The sequence below is a fragment of the Talpa europaea genome (genome assembly GCF_964194135.1).
Source record: "Talpa europaea genome assembly, chromosome: 4".
NCBI lineage: Eukaryota > Metazoa > Chordata > Mammalia > Eulipotyphla > Talpidae > Talpa > Talpa europaea.
The window spans coordinates 92,823,762-92,847,610 of NC_140070.1; the positions used below are offsets into that span (position 1 = coordinate 92,823,762).

At 36.8% G+C, this 23,849-nt stretch overlaps 1 protein-coding gene across 1 annotated transcript in view; it reads right to left on the bottom strand.

The window, feature by feature from the left end:
- Positions 1-23,849, bottom strand: part of MORC1 (MORC family CW-type zinc finger 1) — a gene marked incomplete at both ends in the record, with an annotated part of 136,048 nt that overhangs the window by 52,747 nt on the left and 59,452 nt on the right. The window contains 3 exons of the mRNA XM_084232652.1: positions 2,793-2,931; positions 7,056-7,161; positions 11,039-11,167. Of these exons, the coding sequence (XP_084088778.1) occupies positions 2,793-2,931; positions 7,056-7,161; positions 11,039-11,167 (374 nt within the window). The remainder of the gene's footprint in view (positions 1-2,792; positions 2,932-7,055; positions 7,162-11,038; positions 11,168-23,849) is intronic.

Below are 23,849 nucleotides of genomic sequence, written 5' to 3' on the forward strand. Positions count from 1 at the left end.
GGAGATGAAAGACATATACAAGGAAAACTATAAAACATAGTTAAAAGAAATAGAAGATACAAAGACACATATTAAAAAAACTAGCAACAACAAATGTTGGCAAGGTTGTGGAGAAAAAAGGAACTCTCCTGCACTGCTGGTGGGAGTGCAAAATGGTCCAACCACTATGGAGAGCTGTGTGGAGATTTCTGGACCTACTAAACATAGAGCTTCCATATGATCCAGCAATTCCACTCCTAGGTATTTACCCAAAGGACACAGAAACATCAATTCCAAAGAGCACCTGCACCCCTATGTTTACAGCAGCACTATTTACAACAGCTAAGCTTTGGAAACAACCCAAATGCCCAAAAATAGATGACTGGATCAAGAAGATGTGGTCCATATACACCATGGAATATTACTCAGCATTCAAAAAAGATAAACACATGCAATTTGCAGCAACATGGATGGCGCTGGAAGGGATCATGCTCAGCGAAATAAGCCAGAAAGAAAAAGAAAAATACCGGATGGTCTCACTCATAGCAGGAATCTAGAAAACCTAAATAGGGGATGATGAAAAAGCATAACTATAAGATAATATCAAAATCAACAAACAACTATGAACCAGAGACATACTATGGGGGGTGGGGGGCGGGGAAAGGAGGAATTGGGGTCAAAATAAGGGGGCTGCAATTGTATGGGGAATATAAAAATAAAATTTAAAAAAAGAAATAGAAGATACAAAGAAATGGAAAGACATCCATTGTTCATGGATCAGAAAAATAATTAAAATAAAGAAATGAAATCTAAGAGTTTAAACTTTAAAAAAAAAGATGCTAAGGTTATTTTCATTCACAAATGGGGTATGGGAGATATTTAGTATTCTTATGACTTTTGAATTGATGGAAGTAGGTCTCTGCTTACATACTGCTGAACTTCTTTGTTTCTATTTGAAACAGACTGAACCTATAAATCTAGGTCGATTTTTTATGAAAAAATCAACTATCAAAAAGAAAGAAAAAGCAGAAGTGATGGCACAAATCTATTACTCAGTGATAGATTACCATTAAAATCTTTTACCAGTTACCACTAAAATCTTTACCTCAGTGATAAAAGAAACACCCAATCCAAAACAAACAAAAAGATAATTAAGACTTTGTGATTGGCACTATTACTATCCAAGAGTCAACTGAGACCTCATAGGAAATAAAAAACATACAGAGGCTACAACATAGATAAAATCACTTCATGGTGTGTAGTATGCCTTCATAAGGCTACAGGGAGTGCTAAGCAAAACAAATGAACATATTCAACTTTGTAAAGATCCATCATTGCCTTTAACTGTTTATTAAAATATCCACAGTGATACCTATCTCCAATCTCTGTCAAACCTACAACTATAGACTCTAAAAATCTGTAGGAGGGCCTCCCGGTGGCGCAGCAGTTGAGCGCTGGGTTGCGAAGCTGCCCGCAGCCTCTGCAGCGCCAGTTCGATTCCCGGCTGCTCCCCGGCCACCAGAGGAGGGTCCCACATGGTGCGCAGACCTCTCCTGCCGCCCGCTGCTCCCCTCAGCAGTGTACCTCGGTCCTTCTGCCTGCTCTGCTCCCCGCTCTGGCTCTGGTGAATTCTCTCACCCTCCTGCGCTTCTGACTGTACCCGTGCTTGTATAAATAAATAAATAAATCTTTAAAAAATAAAAAAAATTAAAAAAATAAAAATCTGTAGGAAATTGAGCTGTTTTTGGTATATGGGGAATATTTCATCCAAAGCTAAAAGGTGGGGGTTGTGATTCCAACTAGTAGTTTACTTGCATGACAGACCTTGACACCAAGAGTAGAGAGGTAAGAAGGGGAATCTGGGGTAGAAAAGAAAGTGTCTTCCAACAGCCCAGGAACACAAGTAAAGTTAGATGTTAAGTCTGGGGTCATCTCGGATTGGGACTCTCCCATTTGAGTGAGCATTTCCCCTGACATCACAGAAGAGCCAACCCATTTGAGCATATGCTGCCTACTTCTTCAAGATCTGTTTGAGGAAGCTGACAGGTTACACAAATGCAACATGAATTTGGGGTGTAAAGCCATAAACAGAGGTCTAATTACTTTCTTAGTTGAGAGATTATTTCTGCACGCCACTTTTCCTTTCATGTGAAATTGTTATGGGTATCTGCATTTACTGATGATAATATTTTATCTATTGAATTTTTCTTAACAAATAAATATGACTGCATTCCGTATTACTGTGCTAACATTTTTTAAAAAAAATAACTCTTTACCTCAAAAATTCACTCTCATGGTAATACACATCTGAAGAGGTGTGAACCTACATCCCTAAATAGTATAGTGTTATATACCAATGTTTCCAGAATAAAAAAAAATAATAATACAATTAAAGAAAATGCACATTCAGGGAAGAAATCTAAAGAAAATGAAAAGAGCTTTGCAGTCACACAGACCTGTATTCTAAACTTGACCTTGTGACCTATGATGTTCTGGCTGACTTCTATGAGGCTTTAAGTGCAACCACAGAAGGGAAATTCCCCCATTCCTCACATTGCACTGCTGCACACATGAATGAGATAGCCAGTATGTACAGTATACTTTAAAGCACTCTCTCCCCTTCCTGGACCCCTGAAGCACTTTGCTCACTTCTAGGACAGTCCCTGGATACAAAGTTAAAAGGAAGTGACAAAGAAGGCTGGAAAAAAGAGACTATGCATTTTATTTGGATAAACCACTTAGCTGATCTGCACACATGAAACCAACAGCTCAAGAGTCAGGGTAGATCCTGGAAAGAATTACTAACAGCTCACCTGTGGTTGCTGTTCTGCCAGTCGATTGTGATACCTTTGGACTGAATCTCGGAGCTGCTTCTCTTTCTCATTTTTTGATGGTAACACTGTGTTCATGGTGCCCAGGGGGATGGAAGGTAAACGTTCTGTCTGATGACAACTTCATAGTAAACATGTACAAGAGATAACGTCAGGAGGAAGCAGGAAACTATTTACCCTCTGGAGAAGATGATTTACTTCTCCTAGGTATTACTCTATCTTATATCTAAAATTCGAATACAAAGAAAGATCATTGTTTTGATGATTTTTGGTACCTTAAATCTCCAATGTGTATAGAAAAGAATTTAATGAAAAATGTGGAGGATACCACATTTTAGCAAAGTGGGAGAATATTCAATATCTTACTGCTTCATTTATCCTGCATCATGAAATGAGGTCTTTGGCAAAATGTTCTTCTTTTTAGGTACAGAAACTTATGTCATTACTACTAAACATTTAGGATCACTCCTTATAATGACAAGAAATACTAGTGACTTTTGCAACATTAGATATGGAAAGTTTGAGGTCTTTTCCCCCTACTTTTGTTTTTGCAGCTGTGTTCTGAGTTAAGTTAGCCAAATTATTGAAAAATTGAGCTATTTTGTTGTTCACCTTGGTACAGGAGACTCAGCAGGGATTCAAGCTCAACTCCACTAGGCATGATTTTGATTCAGGGGTACACTGGGATGTGTGGCAGGAGGGCCAACGCTGAGATCATTTCCTAGAATCTACTTTTTACAAGACTTTTCCTATTACTGATACATACGAAAAGAGATGGAAGGGACACAGTTTGTAGAAAATGTGTGTTAGCTAGGAAAGGGAGAAGGAGGTTGAGAATAAAAGGCTTTCTCCCATCTGATGCAGTACAGGAAAAGTGAAGCAGATATATCCATTATTTCTATTTTTCTTGCCCCCTACCAATAGACAAGAGTAAGGACCTACAATCAAATTCAAGCACTACTGTGCAAAAACACTTAATTCCACCCACACCTGGTATTTGTTGTTATTGTTATTTAAAAAAAAAAAAGGTGGTACATAAAAGCGGGAACACTTCCTGGATACAGTCACCTGCAGTATTCATTTGAAGATTTCCATAGCGTAAAATCTACACAGGTTTCTTTTTGAAAGGATAACCTTGAGGCAGCAGTAAGTTTTTAATCAGAAATGAGAATCTGAAGTTTTTATTAAAATGCAGTCCATCCCATTGTCTTTATTCTCTTTATTGTCATAAACAAATTAAATTTTAATATATAATAAAACTTCCAGGACTTTTTTAAACATCTTTTGCAAAGGTCAGACTTTTTTGTTTCAGTCAAATGATAGGCATCATTTTTATCCTGCTGCTGATCCACATTTTCAGTGTAGATAAATGCAGTGTGAATGTAATGGAAGCTTATTGATACCTATTTTTTGGCTGCTGTGATAAAACTGGCTAGCCTCCCTCTGTGCTTAAAGTGGAAAACAAAAAAAAGCTTCAGTGGTTTGAGAAAGAATGGCTTCATTTTACCCGACTGGGTCACCAACCCTGAATACTACCATTTTTAAAATCATGTATTTTGTCACCATAAGTATTTAGCTGAAATTGAGTTTCCTAAATGTAAATGGATGATTTCAGAAAGCAAAGGTGGTAAGGTGAAAAGAGTACAGGTTTTATATCAAAATGCTTGGCTTCAAGTATCACATTTAGGAAAGAATCCTGGGCAAATCAAGGACAACTCTCTTAGCCCTGCTCTGTTCTCATTGAAGAAATGGAGAAAGCTCACAGGGTTACTGAAAGATGAAATGAGTTAGCATATGTAATTTCCATGTAAGGGAGAACTGCTATTTTGTTAACTGCCCAAGTTTTGTTGACATAGGCATTGTTCATTCAAATGTTGTTCACTGGCATTTAACAAAAGGCAATTAATGGCTGACAGTAAGTATATTTTCTGTAAATACAGACAAAATCACTTCTAGCCTCCCTACTCTGTACTTGTATTCACTGATTGTTGCCTAATAACTGTACACCATGTTTCATCACTTCAATGAACTATTTTAACATGATTCTGCCCCAAGCCAATAGCACATATGTATCAGGTACATGCCCAACAATAATTATTTCAGTCTGAAAATATTTCAGACCCATCCCATTATAATGAATCACAGGGACTGAGCAAGGTCATGAAATGGATTTCTCCCCCTAGGAATCATCATTGCTGCTACTGATCTCCATAAAGGAAGTCTCAGCTCCCAAGTGACTTCCCTGGTGACCACTTTTTCCCTGGTGACCACCACAATTTACTATTATTAAACTATTGAAACTGAGCTAACACTTTTTCTTTCTATCTCCCCTAATCTCTGCTGCCACTTTTAGCATATTTTTTTTTTTTTGGTGTGATGATCATTTCAGTGGAAATGAAATACAGATGGTCAATATTATGTCATTGTATTTAAAGAATCAAGGACTTAAGAAAATTATAAATACAAGATGACTTTTGGTTTCTGGATTTTAAGGTCCATCAGTTTTCTGTCAACATGGCTAAATTTATCTTGCCTGTTGTCAAAAGTGGCACTCTTTTCAAGGTTTAAACAGACAGAATTAGTGCAGCTTTGAAACTAATTTTACACAGCTCTGTAATGGCACAACCACTTTTCAAGGAGAAGAGGGTGAGTATATCATTTAAAGGCAATGGCAAACTGGATATAAGGGAAACTGTAGAGGACAGATTTCTAGTTCTGTGGGTCTGACAGTGCCTAAGACTGATGTAAAATCACAGGACATATGGTTAGATTTATGGGAGAGGGACCTAATTATTCATGGCTTATATCAGTGCCCCCCCGCCCCAACCAGGATTTAGCAGGGGCTCAGCTGCACCTAAAGATCAAGGTACTATTATTAAACTCAATTCAAGGTTTCACAGTAAATGGAGCCAGGTGTCAAACCCAGTTGACCCACCCCTAAACACAATCCTTTGATGCATGAAAGATTCTCAGCTCACAGTAAGTGAACAGTATTATTAAACTATTGAAACTGATAACAACAGTATTAATATTGAATTAATATTGAAACTGATAACAACAGTAATAATAATAATAACAGTATTATTAAATTATTGAAACACTTTGATCTAATGTGTGAGATACTTAAGTTCCAAGTGACTGCTGGTATCAAGTTACGAGTCCAAAGAACTTGGCCACATGAACAGGGTTCTTAGCCCCTACTGGGCTTGAAATCCCATTTTCCTGAAATGAATAACTGAGACTAGATCAGTATTTGTAATCAGTGGAAACAGAAATGAGAAGCAGATACCTTTGGACCTGAGTCCCAGTCTCCATTTCGATCAAGACAGCTCTGTATTTATTTATATATTTGAGGCCCGATACACATTTTATTTTGAAAAAGAAAACAGGTTTACTTGCAAACTGAGAAGGGGAGATTCTGTCATGTGAAATCTTAGAGCCCTTACCCCTTCTGATATCTTTCTTTAGTCTATACATATGATTAATCTGGGGACTCGAGGTGGAAGAGATTGAAAAATGGCAGTTCTTGAATATTTTCTTCTTCACTTTTTGAAAATATTTGTTCTGGTGTATTCTTGGTAAATGGATAAAAATAACCAAACAGAAGTTATTACCCTAATGTGTGTATTAGCAATATTGATCTACATATCCAGGTCAAGGAACTTAGAACAAACTCCACAGAGAAGCAATGCTTGACTTAGGGGTGACTCTGTTATAGGGGAATAGTAACTCCCCCCAGCCCTTGGGAAAGAATATAAGCCTGAAAGGGCTTGTAATAACATTGACATTCATCAATATTTAATCTGTCTTTTTTTTCCTCTTTTACTCTGAACTTCTTTCTTCATGAGCACTAAACAATGAAATCAATACATGAATTAAACAGAAAAAGCGCATGCTCTAACAGTTTAATGCCCCTTGGGACACCCTCTGAATACGATGCCTTTATGATAAGGTTGTATGTTGTATGAAAGTGAACTGGAGGACAGAACTTCATGCTGGACCACAGTCTCCGGCCAGTGGCAGTGCTGAGCTGCACACCCCAATGTTTGCAAACAGTGACATCCACCACTCCTTTATCTTGTTGGAAAATAATACTAACAAAATATTTCCCACCAGTGAAAAGGGGCTACAAATGGTTGGGGATGCAGCTTAGGTCTGCATATATCTGATATGTCTTAGTTTTATTCATATGCATGTTAGGAATTAAAACTGAATAAAGAATTTTAGAGAACTATTCAAAACTACCTGTTTTCCAAGAGGTTAGGATTATTAGCACAAATCCAGATGTCAAGAAATTCTTTTTCCAAATAATTAGTAGAGGAAGGCAAGACTCTCCATTTCAGGCAAAGATCTGATATCAAAACAAAATTGCACATGAAAATACCACATCAGAAGTCAATGTGTCATAGTGATATGTCAAGTTGGACAAAGCAAAAGCATAAGGTATTTTTTTGATCAAAAGATGAATAAGTTCTTGATCACATATCATTATATTTGATGGCGTAAGTAGTCTAGGATTCTATGAACTCCAGGGACCCACCAATAAAGTATTATTATTACCTACAGGTTAAAGGTAATTAATTATAAATTAATAAATAATAAAATTATTATTAAGTTCTTCTTAGTTGGTTTCTGCTACTTTCAGTCCAAAGAATCTGAACAGATCTCAATCTATCTGCACTTACACCACATGAAGACCTCCAATAGGAAAAAAAAAAAAGAATTAAATGACTCACCTCTTTCATTATCTCTTACCTATTATCTATCTGCTGACAATACATTACTTCTCATCTCCAAAAATGACTAACATAACAAGGACAATCAAGCTCTCTGAAGCATTTACACTGTTCTTTTTTTTCCTACTCTTTTCTTTCTGCTCTTACTCTACTTTCATGCCTGTGGTTTCTGATTTCTTTTTCCTTTTTCCCTTTCAGTCCTTCCTTGCGTTGGGACCATGGAACTCTCCTCCCTCCAGTTTGTCCTTAACTTTAGTCATGGATTCCCTCAGACACACTGTTAAGGACTATAAGGTAAATGCATCTGTTTATCTAAAATGGAGGCAATTTGCACTGTATTTAAAACCTGAATAATTCCACCACTTTCTCTATTATCTTGCATATCACCCATGATGATACTTTTTATAGTATGTGATCTATAAAAAGATAAATATTAGTACTTACATAAAAGAATTATTGAGGACTAAATGACATAGTAATAATGATGATAATGACCAACATTATGAGATCTTATCTGTGATGGTTAATTATTTGTCAATTTCACATCACCCAAAGCAGTGATAGTGAACGCAAAGATAAACAGCTGGGACCACATCATATTAAAGAGTTCTGTACGGCAAAAGAGACAATAACCAAAACAAAGAGAAATCCCACTGACTGGGAGAACATTTTTGCACACAACACTAATGATAAAGGACTGATCACAAAAATCTACAAAGAGCTGATGAGACTCAAAAAAAAAAACAAAGAAAATAATCCAGTCCAAAAACGGGCAGAAGAGCTAAAAAGAAACTTCTCCAAAGAGGAAATGCAAATGGCCAACAGGCATATGAAAAAATGTTCAACATCACTTGTAATCAGGGAAATGCAAATCAAAACTACCAAGAGATACCATCTTACACTAGTGAAAATGGCACATATTAAAAAAACTAGCAACAACAAATGTTGGTGAGGATGTGGAGAAAAAGGAACTCTCCTGCACTGCTGGTGGGAGTGCAAAATGGTCCAAACACTATGGAAAGCTGTGTGGAGATTTCTTGACCTACTAAACATAGAGCTTCCATATGATCCAGCAACTCCACTCCTAGGTGTTTACTCAAAGGATACAGAAACATTAATTCCAAAGGGTACCTGCACCCCTATGTTTACAGCAGCACTATTTACAATAGCTAAGCTATGGAAACAACCCAAATGCCCAAAAATAGATGACTGGATCAAGAAGATGTGGTACATAAACACCATGGAATATTACTCAGCATTCAAAAAAGATGAACATATGAGGTTTGCAGCAACATGGATGGAATTGGAAGGGATCATGCTCAGCAAAATAAGCCAGAAAGAAAAAGAAAAATACTGGATGGTCTCACTCATAGCAGCAATTTGGAAAATCTAAATAAGGGACCAGGAAAAAGACTAATTGCAATAAAGTAAAAATCAAAATCAACTAGCAACCATAGACTAGAGACACACTACAGTGGGGGGCGGGGGGGACAAGAAGAGGGATTAGGGTCATAAAAGGGGGGTGGGAATTGTATGGGGAATATAACCAAAATGAAAATGCATACATTATGCAAAAATGAAAAATGATGCAAGAATTATATAAAATAAAATAATTCATAAAAAAATTATGTGTCAATTTGACTGGGCCATGGGGTGCCAAGATATTTGATCAAACATCCTTCTGGTGTGTCTGTGAGGATGTTTGGAATGAGATTAACATGAGTTAGTGATCTGAGTAAACCAGATTGCACTCCCTAATGTGGGAGGGCCTCATCCAATCAGCTGAACATCTGAATAGGGGGAAAAAATGGTTAACCCTCCTGTGAGCAAGAAGAAACAACTTCTGTCTCTCTTTTTTTTTTTCCTGTCTTCAGACTGAAACTGAAACATCAACTCCTGCTGCGTTTCAAGTTGTTAGGAGACATAGTGGAACTACATCATTGGGTATCCTGGTTCTCACAGGTTTAGACTCAAAATAGAATCAACCATAGACTCTCCTGGGTCTCCAACTGACTGACTGAAGAACATGTTGGGACTTACTAGTTTTTGTAATCATGTGTGTCAATTTCTTATAATACACATAATATACATTACATACAATATATCATATACATTGGATATTTATTTGAAAATGGAATAATAAATATCCATCAATTTATATATCATACATCTGTCTGTCTATCCTACAGATTCTCTCTTTCTCTGGATAACCCTGACTAAATACATTTAGTAAACTTTACATGTGTTAATTCATACAAACTTGACATGTGTTAATTCATACAAAACTTGTATGATGTGGCTACAAACACTAACTCATTTTATAAATAAGGCAACTGAGGTTTAGAAAAGTTAAATTTGTTCCATTTCATACAACTCTCAGGTACTGGAGATTGGATTCTGGAGGTACCTGTAACACATCAAAAACACAGCTATAATGTTTAGCCATTATCATTAACACCCAATAGGTTGTTGTATACAGTCATTAATCTCCTCAATCATACCTTCTAAATATCGTAAATGTTACCTTAAATCTCCCTACTGTGCATTTCTTTAGACATTTATAATTTCTCACCTGGATCTTAGATTATACAAGTGTCTTCTGAGTAATCCTCCCTTTGCTCTAACTCTCCTCCAAATCATCTTTGACAGTGCTACCAGAGCAACCTTACTGTAAGTTCCATCTGACCAGTTAGGTCCTCTTTGGAGAACACCAGTTTCAAGGTTGGAGAGGTGCATAAATAACTATAGCATTTTACATAGTATAGCATATTTTTATTTGCTTATCTGTCTCATCCACTGGACAGTGGCTTCCTTGCAAATGTCTACTTCTTTGTATAGTGGCTAGAAGATGTATCAGAGACACATTAAGCACTCAATGCTTCAAAGAAGTTTATTCTCTTACTAAAAAACTCTCAATGCCTCCACATTGCATATCAGAATAAAATGCTTATCCTAGCATTCTAGACCCTCTAACGTGTTTACCCAACCTAACATTTTTACCTTTTATTATTTATTCTTCATTCATTCAGTAGTCAATCACTAAATACCTGCTTTATATTAAATACAGTGGTAGGTATTAAAATAGAAAAAAATGATGGCTTCTATTATTCTACTGCAAATTTTTTAGCTGAGGTGTACACAAGATATTAACATACATATCAAGTGTACACGTGATATTAACATACATGTCTACCTATCAAAATTCTATTTTCAAGATCACGGCAAAGGTTGCTTCTGTCATGAAACCCTGCCTCAGTTTCCTCCTCCTCCCTTATTGTTAATGCTCAAAGAAGCTATTTCACTTACATAGCACATTTACAATTATTTTCATGCTTATCTTAACCCCTCTTCTAGATCATAACCTCTTTGAAAGCAAGAATCATGTCCTACCTATCACCTTTATTTTCCTCATGCCCCATTTCATAACCTAGTGACTTGCCTATTTAAGAAACCTCTAAATGTTTGCTAGTTATAATGGAAATTAACACTTACCACACTGAATGATAAATGGGATGGCCATGGCTTGTCTTCTTCGACACTGAAGAGAATCTAAAGATTTCTCGACATCTCTGCTATTCTGGTTCCCAAATTCATTCCAAAACAATGTTAGATTTCTGTTACCTAAATAAAGAAAGCAGGCAAAGAATAATTAAAGAAAATTAAAACAAGATCAAAATGCTAAGCAAAGGAAAACCCGGATATAAACACAAGATTTCAACATGCAAAAATTAATTCATATACATAAATACCAAATTAAAATACTAGTATTGTTTCTTTTTTGAGTATGGGGAGTATGGGTGAAATTCATTTTCTGCTTTCTACTTTATTATATTTCCAAACTATATGTGACAAATATGCAATATCTTTATAGTCTTTATGAACACAATACCATTATAAACACAATATCTTTATAAACAGCTCTAAAAGTATAAACTTAAGTAGCTCTAAAAATATAAACTTTTATTGTTATAAATTGACATTTAAAACTTCTTGCTTAAATACTCCCAGGAGGAACTGTACTGATTAAACTTAAAGGTCACCTTTAAGACTAGTGATACAAATATTTATCATTTTTGTCTCACAGCCAGTCTCTTTGCCTTTATTTTATCTCAGGTTCCCTTTCCTTCCATTTTTTATTGTTTATGTTCCACAATAGCCCCAGATTCTGCATTCCCTCCTTGCTTAGAAAATAGCAAGAGAGGAACATTCAGGACCCTCTTTAAGAAGCTGTGTTCTTATTCTTTGATTGAGCAATTGCATTGCTAGAAATCTTCCCTACAAACATACAAAATAATGGCCATGTATATTACAATACTGTTTTAATAGCAAAAAATAATAAACGAAAGCAGTGTATAAACCTAAAATAAGGAAATGATAAATTCCATTCGCAAACAAGGGAACCAGGGGAACACATGGCAACATTGAAAACAAAGAGCTACAAGTCAATGTATTGAATCAAGATCTCCAAGACAGACTTTTTTAATTAAAAAAGATCGAAAACAGCAGATCTAGTATAATCACTTTTATAATTCATAAAAAGCATATACATGTGAAACATTGATGGAGCTACTTTTTGCTATTTCTGAAAGAATACAAAGAAAGTTTTCATGGTGGATATCACTGGAGAAAGGGACAGCACTGAATGGAAGGCAAAGGAAGATATTTTTACTTTCTATTTTTTTAATCTCTGTACATTTTAATATGTTTACATGTACATGTACTACTTTAGAAATTTTTTTTAAATAATGCATGCTTACTGTTCCGTCCAATATGCTAACCACTAGCCACATGTAGCTAAGGAGGACCTGACATGCAGAGATGTAGAACATGAATGTTGGGCAACCATCCCAGACTGGGTAGGTTCACCATTGATTCTAACAGTTTACCAGAGAATTTTGGAGCCCTTGATATCATCGTCACAGGTTTTAATAGTAAGCAGAGGAAACAAGCCTGCACAGAGACAGCAACTTGAGCCCCTCTGCCCCAGGGGAATGCAGCCTTTGTATCCCTAAACTCTAGTCTCAGGTGTGCACAAGTATGCATGTGTGCACACCCATACTCCAGGTGTCCACAATCAGAACACCTGCATGCCCCGCCCCCACACTCCCAAGTGCCTTCTGCATCAACACGATGAGGCTGCAAGTGATAGCAACAAAGGCTAGTGGTGCAAAAAGCCTGATCAATCCATTTACCCTACAATGTCATCAATACCCAATGTAAAAGTGAGATTCTAAAATAAATAACTAGAAAATAAAATAAATAGGGCTAGTCTTACTACAACTTTAACATGTGACTATAACCTGTACAGAATACAAATAAACACCCTTACACATTCTTATTCCTATTTAAATTTAGGTACAGAAAACTATGTGCCTTTAAGGACAACAGGAAAGGAACTCAGCTTTCAGAAAGGACTTAGCAATTAGGCTGGAAGCTGTCCTCTCCTTCCCAGGTCTCCTACTTAGCTTCTTCACAAAATCTCAAACAGTTGGACTCACTCTTGGGCTTTTCTCCACCCAGACTTTTAAGTTTTCTGCTCTTTACTCAGCTCACAAACCACTCCTCTGCACACCAGATGCTAAAATACTCTTTGGTATCCAGACAGGGTACTTGAGGTCTATCCCTCTGATTTCCACATGAACTATTCAGCTCTTACTATGTTTCGCCAACATGTGCTGTAGGTTATAGTCAGGTGGCTTCAAATGCTGGCTCTATCACCCATTAGGTTGTAAAAATTGTGGAAATTCACTAAATTTTCTTTATCTTTTTTTAAAAAAAGATTTATTTATTTATGCATATAAGAGCTGGGGTACAGGCCAGAGGTCTGGAGGGTGAGAGGATTCACCAGAGAGAGAGTGGGGAACAGAAAAGGCAGATTGACTGAAATACACACTGCTGAGGGGAGCAGTGGGAGAGTCAGGAGAGGTCTGACTCTCCTGTGCCATGTGGGTCTCCTCCCCAGCTGGGGATCGAACTCGTGCTGCAGTGGCTGCTGATAACTTCATAGGTTGTGTCTTAACCCCTTGAGCCACCAGAGAAGCCCCAATTCACTAAATTTTCCTACCTATAATGTGAGTGTTTGTGGGTTCCTATGAGCTGAGCACTCCTGGACAACTGTGAAATATTTGCCATCTGCAAATCATAGCAGAACATTCCTTGACCACTTACAGAGAACAGCCCATATTATGAGGCAGGTCCGGGAAAGTCTCAGCTGCCATTGACCTGATTATGTGACTATCTCCATGGTAGTCTCTGGACTACCTGTAACAACTCTGCCTGTGACAACATAGATACTGTGCTGATGCAAATGTCTCTCGATGTATGGTCACAATGTCCCCTTGTCTGTTCCTTGTAAAACTTTGTTTCTCTCCCCTCTCCCAACCTTATTCCTCATACCACTGTTGCATGATCAGCTTTTACTAGCCTGTATGCTTTCAATAAATGGCACAAGAATTTCTGCTCAAGTACCAATCTTGCCTTGCAAACCTGCAATAAGACTGTTGTATGCCTCATCACTCTCGCACTGCAAAGGGTAAACAAAGTTCCTGTCACAAGTGTTTACAATAACTTGTCCTACAAGGTTATTTTAAAGAATAAATGTGAAGGCACATTAAAAATACGGCACCTTGCAGAAACTTAAATTGCCGCTCTAGAACCTCCCTAGTGACACAGGAGTTAAAGTCTCAGCACCATCAAGTTATCGCCAGTCACTGCGACATGAGTTCAATCCCCAGCCAGGTAGCTAACCCACATGGCACAGCAGACCTCTCCTGTTCCGCCTGTTGGTCCCCTCAGCAGTGTATTTCAGTCAGTCTGCCTGTTCTGCTCCCTACTCTGTCTCTGGTGAATCCTCTCACCCCCCACCCACCCTATACCTCTGGCCTAGACCTCAGTTCTTGTATGCGTAAATAAATAAATCTTTAATAAATTGCTGTTCTATTGATCTGCAGAGGTAAACTTTTTTTTCCTTTTTTTTTAAAATTATTTTTTTAATGTTTTACATGCAGGGGTAAATACAGTGTATTACAGATCTTGATTCTCAAAGGTGCACACCTTTAACTTATATAATGGTGTAGTGCAATGTTTTTTCAATAAAAAGATATACAAATAGATTAAATCTTAAAAAATGAAATGAAATAAATGTTTCTTCATCAAGAAGACCATACCTTTTTAAAGGAGGAACTATGCTTTAAAATTTCACATGTCCACAATACAGATCTCAGCATGCTGCACCTAACAACCTTCAAAAATGTTGCTGCTACTTACTCTTGACAAAGCACTTCATTAAGGTGTTGTATGGTATAATATGATGGTGAAATAATGTCTCTCTGTGAAAACATTAGCTAAGCAAAGTTAACACAATGCAGCTAGCTTATAAAGTAAGTATCCACTGTGAACTACAACACAAACATTTTTAAAGTGGTAAAGCTACTAGGATGTTAGAAATGTAAGTACAGACTCCTCAAGGGTAGGGTGATTCCTGCTCTGTGATCACAAAGCTCATAAAGCATATACACTACATTTCAGTTCATTTTATGCCTATTTTTTACAGAATGAAATCCTTAAAGACAGTGGTTATGTTTAGGAACTCTTTTCAGTAGCTGGCATACAGAGCTTAATATTTACTGATAGGACTAAATAACACCAAAAAATTACTGGCTATCAAAGACAGAAATGTGAACATTTATAAACCTAAACACCTAATGATCAGGTTTGATAGAAGAGCTTATCCTATTCAAGGCAGACATCAGGGCAAAGAAATCAGAGTTTTTTACTCTGGAGGTTCAGAAGTGCTTTTCTCTGTCAATTGAAACAACTTTTTTTCTTCAAATAGAAGCTACTCCAACATGCAAACCTTGCTTGCTGTTGTGCTTGCAGTATTATTAAAACAAATGTCCATGGAGTGGCCCCTGAAGACTAAGTAGATACTTGAGCAAGAGGATAAATAAGCTGGGCAAAGGGAAGGCAGTATGAGGAAATACATCACATCAGTTTCTACTTTCTTTATATAATACATATGTGGGGAATTTAATTCATTTATGTACACAGTAATATTTTAATTGTCCATATTACTCAAAGAAATCTACAGAGCCAATGCAAGGCAAATTCATATTGCATTTTCACAGAAGTATAAAAATAAATCCTAAAATCTGTATGAACCACAAAAAAATCCCGAAGCTGAACTGAGAAAGGAACAAAGCTGGAGGCATCACACTTCCCAATTTCAAACTATATTGCAAAGTGCAGAAACAACAGTCTGAAAATCTATCCCTATTAAAAATCCACAATAGAATTAAAAATAAAGATACAGAAGAACACATCACAAATGCCAGTGCAAAAAATCCCCAAAAGGAGCCTGACTCAGCAGTGCATGACAGGAGGAGAGTTCAGGCCAACAGTTCTGGCAATGCTTATGAAATTCAAAAAAAAAATATATGAAGGATATAAAACAGCCACAGAATAACAATAAGGAAAATGTGAGGCAGATACAATTACAAATAACATGAACAAATAATATTGTATGATATCACTTCTATGTGGAATCTAAAAATTAAAGTTGAATGGGGGTTGACACCAGCGTTGAGAGACAGGGATAGGGAGATGATGGTCCAAGTATACAAACTTTCAGTTAGAAGATAAGCAAGCAGTGAGGGCCTAATATACAAGCATTGACGATATTCAATAACATTGATTTGATACTTGAAATTTGTTAAAAATAGATCTTAAGAATTTTCACTCCTCAAACATGCAACTATGTGAAGTTACAGATATGTTAGCTAGTTGAGTAAATATTTCACAATGCATGTGCATCTCAAATCATGTTGTGCACTCTAACAATGGGTATCAATTATACTTCAATGAAGCTGACAAAAATTCTTATCTATTTCAGTCTGGCAAGAAATAGTAAAAATCAATAATAATTCATTGTTTGGGATTGACATTAGTAAGGGAGTGGCATATAATTATGGATTTTGTTAATATATTGCTTTAACAACTGAAATTTCTGTTAATTGCCTTAATTAAGGTTTTTAAATTGCCCTTTCATTCAGAAGTCAATTAAGAAAAAAGAAGTAAAATTTTGAAACTTGAAAAAAGTACTTGTTTTTAAAATTAAAAACCTTAAATTTCCCACCCCACCAATGAAGACAGCTATGTAGATAAACCTAAGTTTATTAATTGTGAAATTATATTATTTCAACATCTTCAAGGTGTTCTACTTAAAAGTTAAGTTTACTTTTGTAAACAGGAAATGACACAGGTAACATTAAAAATGATAAAAGAAAACCTATCTTAAGACTTTTGTTTGAATAAAAAATTTGTTAAATTAATAGAATCATCAGATTAATTTGCATGAATTAAAGTTCTAATTTCCAGAATAACTCTGAAAATTTAATTTACTATTAGCTATGTATAGACTATTTTATTCAAGATTTCTAATTTTAAATTAATTTGATTAATATTTCAGGAGCTCCCTAAAACCAGGAAACAATAATGGGGATTACTGCAATAACTTGCAGTTCAAGCATTTAGATTTTCCTCTTAAAAACAGGAGTCATGGAACACCCTGCAAGATGTAGCTTCTAGAATGTAGAATGACATCCAGAGAATCAATTAGCCAAAGGATGAAGTAATGGAATTCAATAATAAATTACCAAGGTGAAGCTTTGGTAATTTCAATCAAAATAAGATACCTAAAAGAGTTTATGAACTTAAAGCACCATACAGAAGGCATTTAAATCAGGTCCCTGCCTTCAGGTAGTTCTGCATCTAAATAGATTATATTCCATTTTTAAAGAACTCCTAAGATAGAAATTATGTATCCATTCTCAGGAGACTGTCAATAATGCATCCTCCTATTGTGTATTTGTCATTATGCTGCTCATTCTTAGCTAAGGCAGACTTAGGCCTTTCCTAAGCTCGGTGTGATTGGTTATCCTCCATATTCTCAACAGACTCCCGCTTCAACGGCTATGCTAATTCCAATCAGTTGATAGTGACGCCGGCACATGGTTGAGAATTATGAGACCATTTATCAGGAAGAAATGCCAGGAGTGGAGTCTGAGTGCATATGAGATGCAGTCTACTTGTTATCCCTCTCTCTTTCTTACTTACCAAAGCACTCTATTTGAACTGAAGGAAAGCAAGAGAAGGTGTCTTTGGTGGGGGTTGCTGAAGCTGCCGACAGCTCTGTTCTTTGTCTTGACTACGGGGTGTAGAAATGGGGTTGGCCACTCTAGTGTTACTGGTAGTCAATGGCAGAAGCAGCTGCCAGCTGCATTCAGAATGTCTTCACATCTGCACCCTACTGTGAACTCAGTAGGCTCCACAGCAAAACTCTGGGCATCCGCAGAGTTAGCCCAACTCACCCTAAGTATCAACTTTATTACTACACATGGCAAAAGGCGCCATCATTTTCTCTTATTCCCTATCAGCGGCTTCCCATGAGCTATCTTGAGCTGCAAACAAATTTCAGAAACACCATCTCCCAACTTAAATAAATGCATGATGACAAATAAAATATGAATAACACTTTTGTGTGACTTTACATTCTACTATCCACAATAACATATATTTTTAAAACTGTAGCATACGCATGTGGCATAATGCCATTTTAGAAAATTATTTGTGGATAGGGTTTCAAAGACTCCTATTCAGAATCTGAAGTCCTCTAGGGTTTCCTGGCTTCCAGTTAAAACCACATTAGTTTGTACTGGGGAGGGACAGAGGTCTCAAGATGACAAACTTTCAAAAACAAAACCAAGGGAAGTGAGGTTCTTCCTAGTCCTTCTGTAGGAACAGTAATTTTCACTTTCTCTTTTTAGATTATTATTTAGTCACTGTCATTGCTTATTTTATAATCCAGTTTTTCCAACTCTCTCTAAAATGTGGAAGTCAGTATCAGATACAATAATCTAATCTAAAGCAGAGTTATAGGGCCTCCCCTGGTGGCACAGGAGGTTGAGCGCCGCACTGTAAAGCTGTCTGCAGACTCTGCAGCGCCGGTTCAATCCTTGGCCGGCCTGCAAGGGTCCCACAGGGCACGGCAGACCTCTCCTGTGGTGCCCGCTGCTCCCCTCAGCAGTGTATTTCATCAGTCTGCCTGTTCTGTTCCCCAATCTGTCTCTGGTGAATCCTCTCACCCTCCCGCACATCTGGTCTGTACCCTGGTTCTTGTATAAATAAATAAATAAATAAATAAATAAATAAATAAAACTTTTTTAAAAATTTAAAAAAATAAAGCATAGTTATAAAGAATTCTGTATTCTCATGGGAAATAGACTGGTCAATTACCTAATTCTCCCAATACCTAGGCTAGTATATAGTTCATCTTCTACCCGGACTCTCCTTACTTTTCTCAGGTGATTTTACACAGATTAACTTAATATTCTTAAAACTTTTAAGATTCAAATTTATTTTGTTAGCAAAATTTAAGTTTAGTTCTGATTGTGTTGTTTTAATTCAGAGCTATTAAATAACTTCCTCTTCTTTACTATAGTACACACAAGCAGACTAATGAATATAGTTTTTAGGTCTTGTTCCTAGTATTGCAGGAAAAAATCAAATTTTTAAGAATCAGTGTATATAATTCTGGGTGAAGGAAAAAATACCAGAATTCTTAGTATTTTATTTGCAATATATTTGAGATCCTGAGATTTTTTAGCAAGAAACTTCATTGCAGATATAAAAAAAAAATGTCATTACCATGATGATAATACAAGTGCAGTCAAAAAGGAAAGGAAGCATAAGTGCTGTCAATGGTGGTAATTTCAATTACCAGGCGAGAGCAGTGAACATGAATAAACTTTAAGAATGTGACTTTTAAGAAAAACAGAAATCAATCTAATGAACTCCTGAACCATCCTGCTATTTGCTGGAAGCTAGCGTGAAATAATGATGTTAAGCAGAGTACATACTTTTACTATTGTTTTACTATTGTTTCTGTCAAACTGTAAAATTACCCAAACTAACATAGGTAATAAAGTAGGAGATGAAAAAAAAAATTTAAAGAAGTATTAGAGCTAACAAGATGATGAAAATGTGATGGAATTAGAATATAAGGCCATAGAACTTCTAAGGGATCTTAACAATGATTATTAACCACTAAAATCACTTCATTAAAAGGGAGACAACTGGAAAATATGTGGCTCCCAACAGAAAGACACATTACCACTTGTAAAGAATCTTGAACAACAAACAAACAAACAAACAAACAAAAACATCTGAATTTGGCCACTGTGAGATTCTATCAATTTACAGAATAACTAACTGGAAGAAACTATTTGTCTACAACCAGTAATATAGTGAGGAAATTTTAGGCTGTGTGAAAACTACAAAAGAACCAACCCAGTTTTTCCCACAAATAAATTGCAAGAACAAACAAAAGAAAGGAGAAATACGGGGCAAAGAAAGAGGAGCCATGAATTACGAGAAGAGATAATCTAGAAATGTAAACAATAGACTATTTATGGTATTAAGAAAGTATTGAGGATTTTTACACACATTTATACTATGCTCATGTTTTTAAATGGAATTCTTTCTTTTAGAAATGCATACTAAGTTACATTATAGTGTCTGAAATTCCCTTCACGATCCAATTGCAGGCAAGTAAGTGGGAGTGTAGATAAAACCAGTTTACCACCCAAGAAAGTGATAATTGTTGAGGTTGGATAATGGGTTTACAGGCCTCATTCTAATACTCTCTTTAATTCTGTTCAATTTTGCAATGTCCCATATATTAGTTTGCTAGGGTTGCTATAACAGAATACCATAGACAGGGTGGCTTAAAAAATAGAAATTTAGTTTTTCACAATCTGGAGGCTGGAAGTCCAAGTGCATGGTGCCCACTCGATTTGACTGCTACCAAAGCTGCTCTCCTTGGCTTGCAGATAGCCAACTTACTGTGCTCTCCACATGGTGGTTTCTCCAGCCACATTCAATCCCACATTCAGTCTCTCTCATGTGTACCCATATTGCCTCATAGAAGGACACCAGTCAGACTGGATTAAGGTCTGCCCTAATGTCCTCTTTTTAACTTAATAACCTCTTCAACGGCCCTACCTCCATATACAGCCACATTCTAAGGTACTAGGGAATAGGATTACAATATATGAATTCAGGGGAAATACAATTCAGTCCATAATACCATAATAAATTCCTTTCAAATAGAATAAAATGTAATACTGAAAACAGAGTATTTCAGAAATAGAATATGCCAAATTTATAACCTCAAAGGCAGAATAAAGAGATGTTACTTGTTTTTCAACCTACATTATGGAATAAACTCATCTCATAGTCTCACCTTTTAATATTTAAAAAGCCTTCCTCACTGTGTATAGCTAGCAGAAATTCATCGTGAGGAAAACAAAACTTTGCTATAAGCACCTATCCAAGTTACTAAGGTGTAATGGCTCCATGAGTTCATAATTCAAAACCTAATTCCCCAGGTGACTGGGGCCTTTGGGATATAATTAGGTCCTGAGGGTGGAGTCATGAGTAAGAAGAGGTCAGAAAGCAAGCTCACTCTCACTAACACATGACGAAACAAGGAAGAGTTGACAGCAAGCCAGAGGCGGCTCTCACCAGAGGCTGACCACACTAGCATCTTGATCTTGGATTCCCAGTGTCCAAATATGCAAGGAATAAATTGATGGTGTTCATAAGCAACCTATTTATGGTATTTCTCATAGCAGACCAAGCCAGGCCAAAAAACATTATCTAATTTTTAAAGAAACTGTGCACCTAACAAGTATTACCTCTCACTTTCAACATTACACACAAACTGAGAAATTGATAGGTAACAACATAATTGGAAAGACTGTAATTGGTTAATTGTCCATCCAGTGCCCTAGTTATACGTCAGTGGATGTCATTAATAGAGGGGGAAAGGCTTGGTTTCCCTGTTCTGTGCAAGAGGGTGTGAATGAAATCACATAAAAATTAATGGTCAAACTTTACATATTTGGAAAAAGCACATTAGTTGGAAGTCAACATTTAGATTTCCCAAAAGGTCCTGATAATCTGAAAGGATGGACCTGATAAGGTGATAAAACTTAACAGGAATAAATGTATGACTTTACACTAGAGTCCAAAAGCACTCAGGGGACAAAAAAAATCTGAGAGGTGTGGCTTAACGAGAACAAAAGAAAAAAGAATAAAATCCTTTCATTTAGAATTTTAATTGGTAATGAAGACACTGAGGGTCCATAATATGCTTACTGAGAGCTAATATATTCAGCCATCAGTAGAACAACTTAAAAGAGATGATGGACTCATTTTATTCAAGGCCATTTAGGTATCACCTGGAATTTTTGTTTCTAGGTGATAAACTTTATGAAGTATTAATGTTAAAATGGTGGACCTCTTTAAGGTCATGTCAAATAAAGAATAGCAATAGTGGGCCTCCCCTGGTGGCGCAGGCAGTTGAGTGCCGCGCTGTCAAGCTGTCAGCAGCCCCTGCAGTGCTGGTTCAATCCCGGCTGGCCAGCGGTGAGGGTCCCAAATGGCGCGCGGCAGACCTCTCCTGTCTTGCCCACTGCTCCCCTCAGCAGTGTATTTCGTCAGTCTGCCTGTTCTGCTCCCCGCTCTGTCTCCCATGAATCCTATTACTCACCTGCGCATCTGGCCTGAACCCCGGTTCTTGTATAAAATAAAAAAATCTTTAAAAAAAATAATAGCAATAGAACATTAGTATATAAAAGAGGGGACAGACACAGAAAGCTTGTCTTCAAATATCTTGGGGGCTGTCATTTGGAAAGGCTTTAAGTCTATCTTTCATGGCCCCAAGAAGGAAGAATTAAGCAGACCTGGCTAACTACTCCTCATCCTTCAGGAAATATCACTTCCTCCTGGAGGCCTTCCTTGGCCTCTAGACTGAGAGCTCCTGATCGATGTTTTCCACAGGACTCACTCTGTCAGGCACCATCGCTATTTCTAATTGTGAAGTCAAGTTGGCCCTGCTATGTTATGAATTCTGAGAGATAGTGGACAGTGTCTAACTTGGTAGTGCTATACCTGTCTGTGCCTAGCACAGAGGAATGAATTAAAGAACACAAGAAAAATAGATCTGACTTTAATATAAAAACACAAGCTCTAATAATTGTGAAGAGAATCACAGGTTAACTGAAAGAAGTAGCAGTTTTTGTGTGTTTTCTCTTGGCAGGCCCTTGCTCAGGGTTAAAATGGCAGTTTATTTGTCTGGAGCAGGTGGTGCGAAGAGGGTATTTAAGCACTGAGGAAGGGGATTGGCTTAAATTATTTTGAAACTCTTTGCAAACCTGAGGCCCCATGACTTGAGTTCTGCTGGGAAAGATTATGCTTATTACATCACAGATTTCATTTTAGCACATCAGCTGTATTCTGATCCATTTTGGGAGAGTTTAGTAATAAATTGCTACATAATTGCTTCTGTTCAAACCCAAATTTCATTTGATGTTTCTCTATTTTCCTTCTCCTCCTCCTTTTCTAAAAAGCTGATGATTAATATTTCCATCTTACTGTAAGGATGCACAAAACTTCAGAAAACATGGCAGTAGTGAGGTAAAGTCAGACTCAGAGACAGGCCAATAAAAATTACTCAGAAAAATATTTCTGAGATTCTTTGCATCAACTGTGCCAAAAGTAAATGCAGATTTGATAAATGACACCAAGTCATTACCGCCCTATTTCCTTTTCTGCTGATTCCATTTTTATAAGGGCCCAATTTTCCATAGAAACAGATCAGATTTACAGCAAACACAAAGATTGCATCTTTTATTTATAAGGCAAAGAACTTCTGCCCAAATTCTTTTCATTAAAATTTTGTGTCCTGTAACAAGGCTTTCAGAGTATTGGCTGAGCCAACATAACTTTGGTTATTCCTGAGGGAATAAATAAGCAAAGACCTTGAGGGCCAATCTCAGAACAGATCTAGAGATTACTAATTCTGACCCCGATTACTTGTTTCAGTTTGATAAAGAAGTTCTGGGATGAAGTTGTGAGATGTAAACAGATACACATGCCTGTTATCCTACCTTCACTCTCTGCCTTCCTTCTAAAGAAACGTCTTTTGTGAGTGTAATCTCTAACCCAAAATGAATTCAGAGATAATAATGAAATTAGGAAATCAATGTTATTAATGAGTAATAATTAAAATACAAATATAATGCATTGATTTTTAATCTTATTAAATCCATAGAGAAGGTTCTGAAAAAATCAGGTTGATAGAACAGGGGTAGGGAAATACAGAGTGTGTGAGCAGCCTGGCAAGTGATGCCCTGCTGTTGAGGATGTTAATGCTGGGAGGGCACCCACACACAGGCAGAAG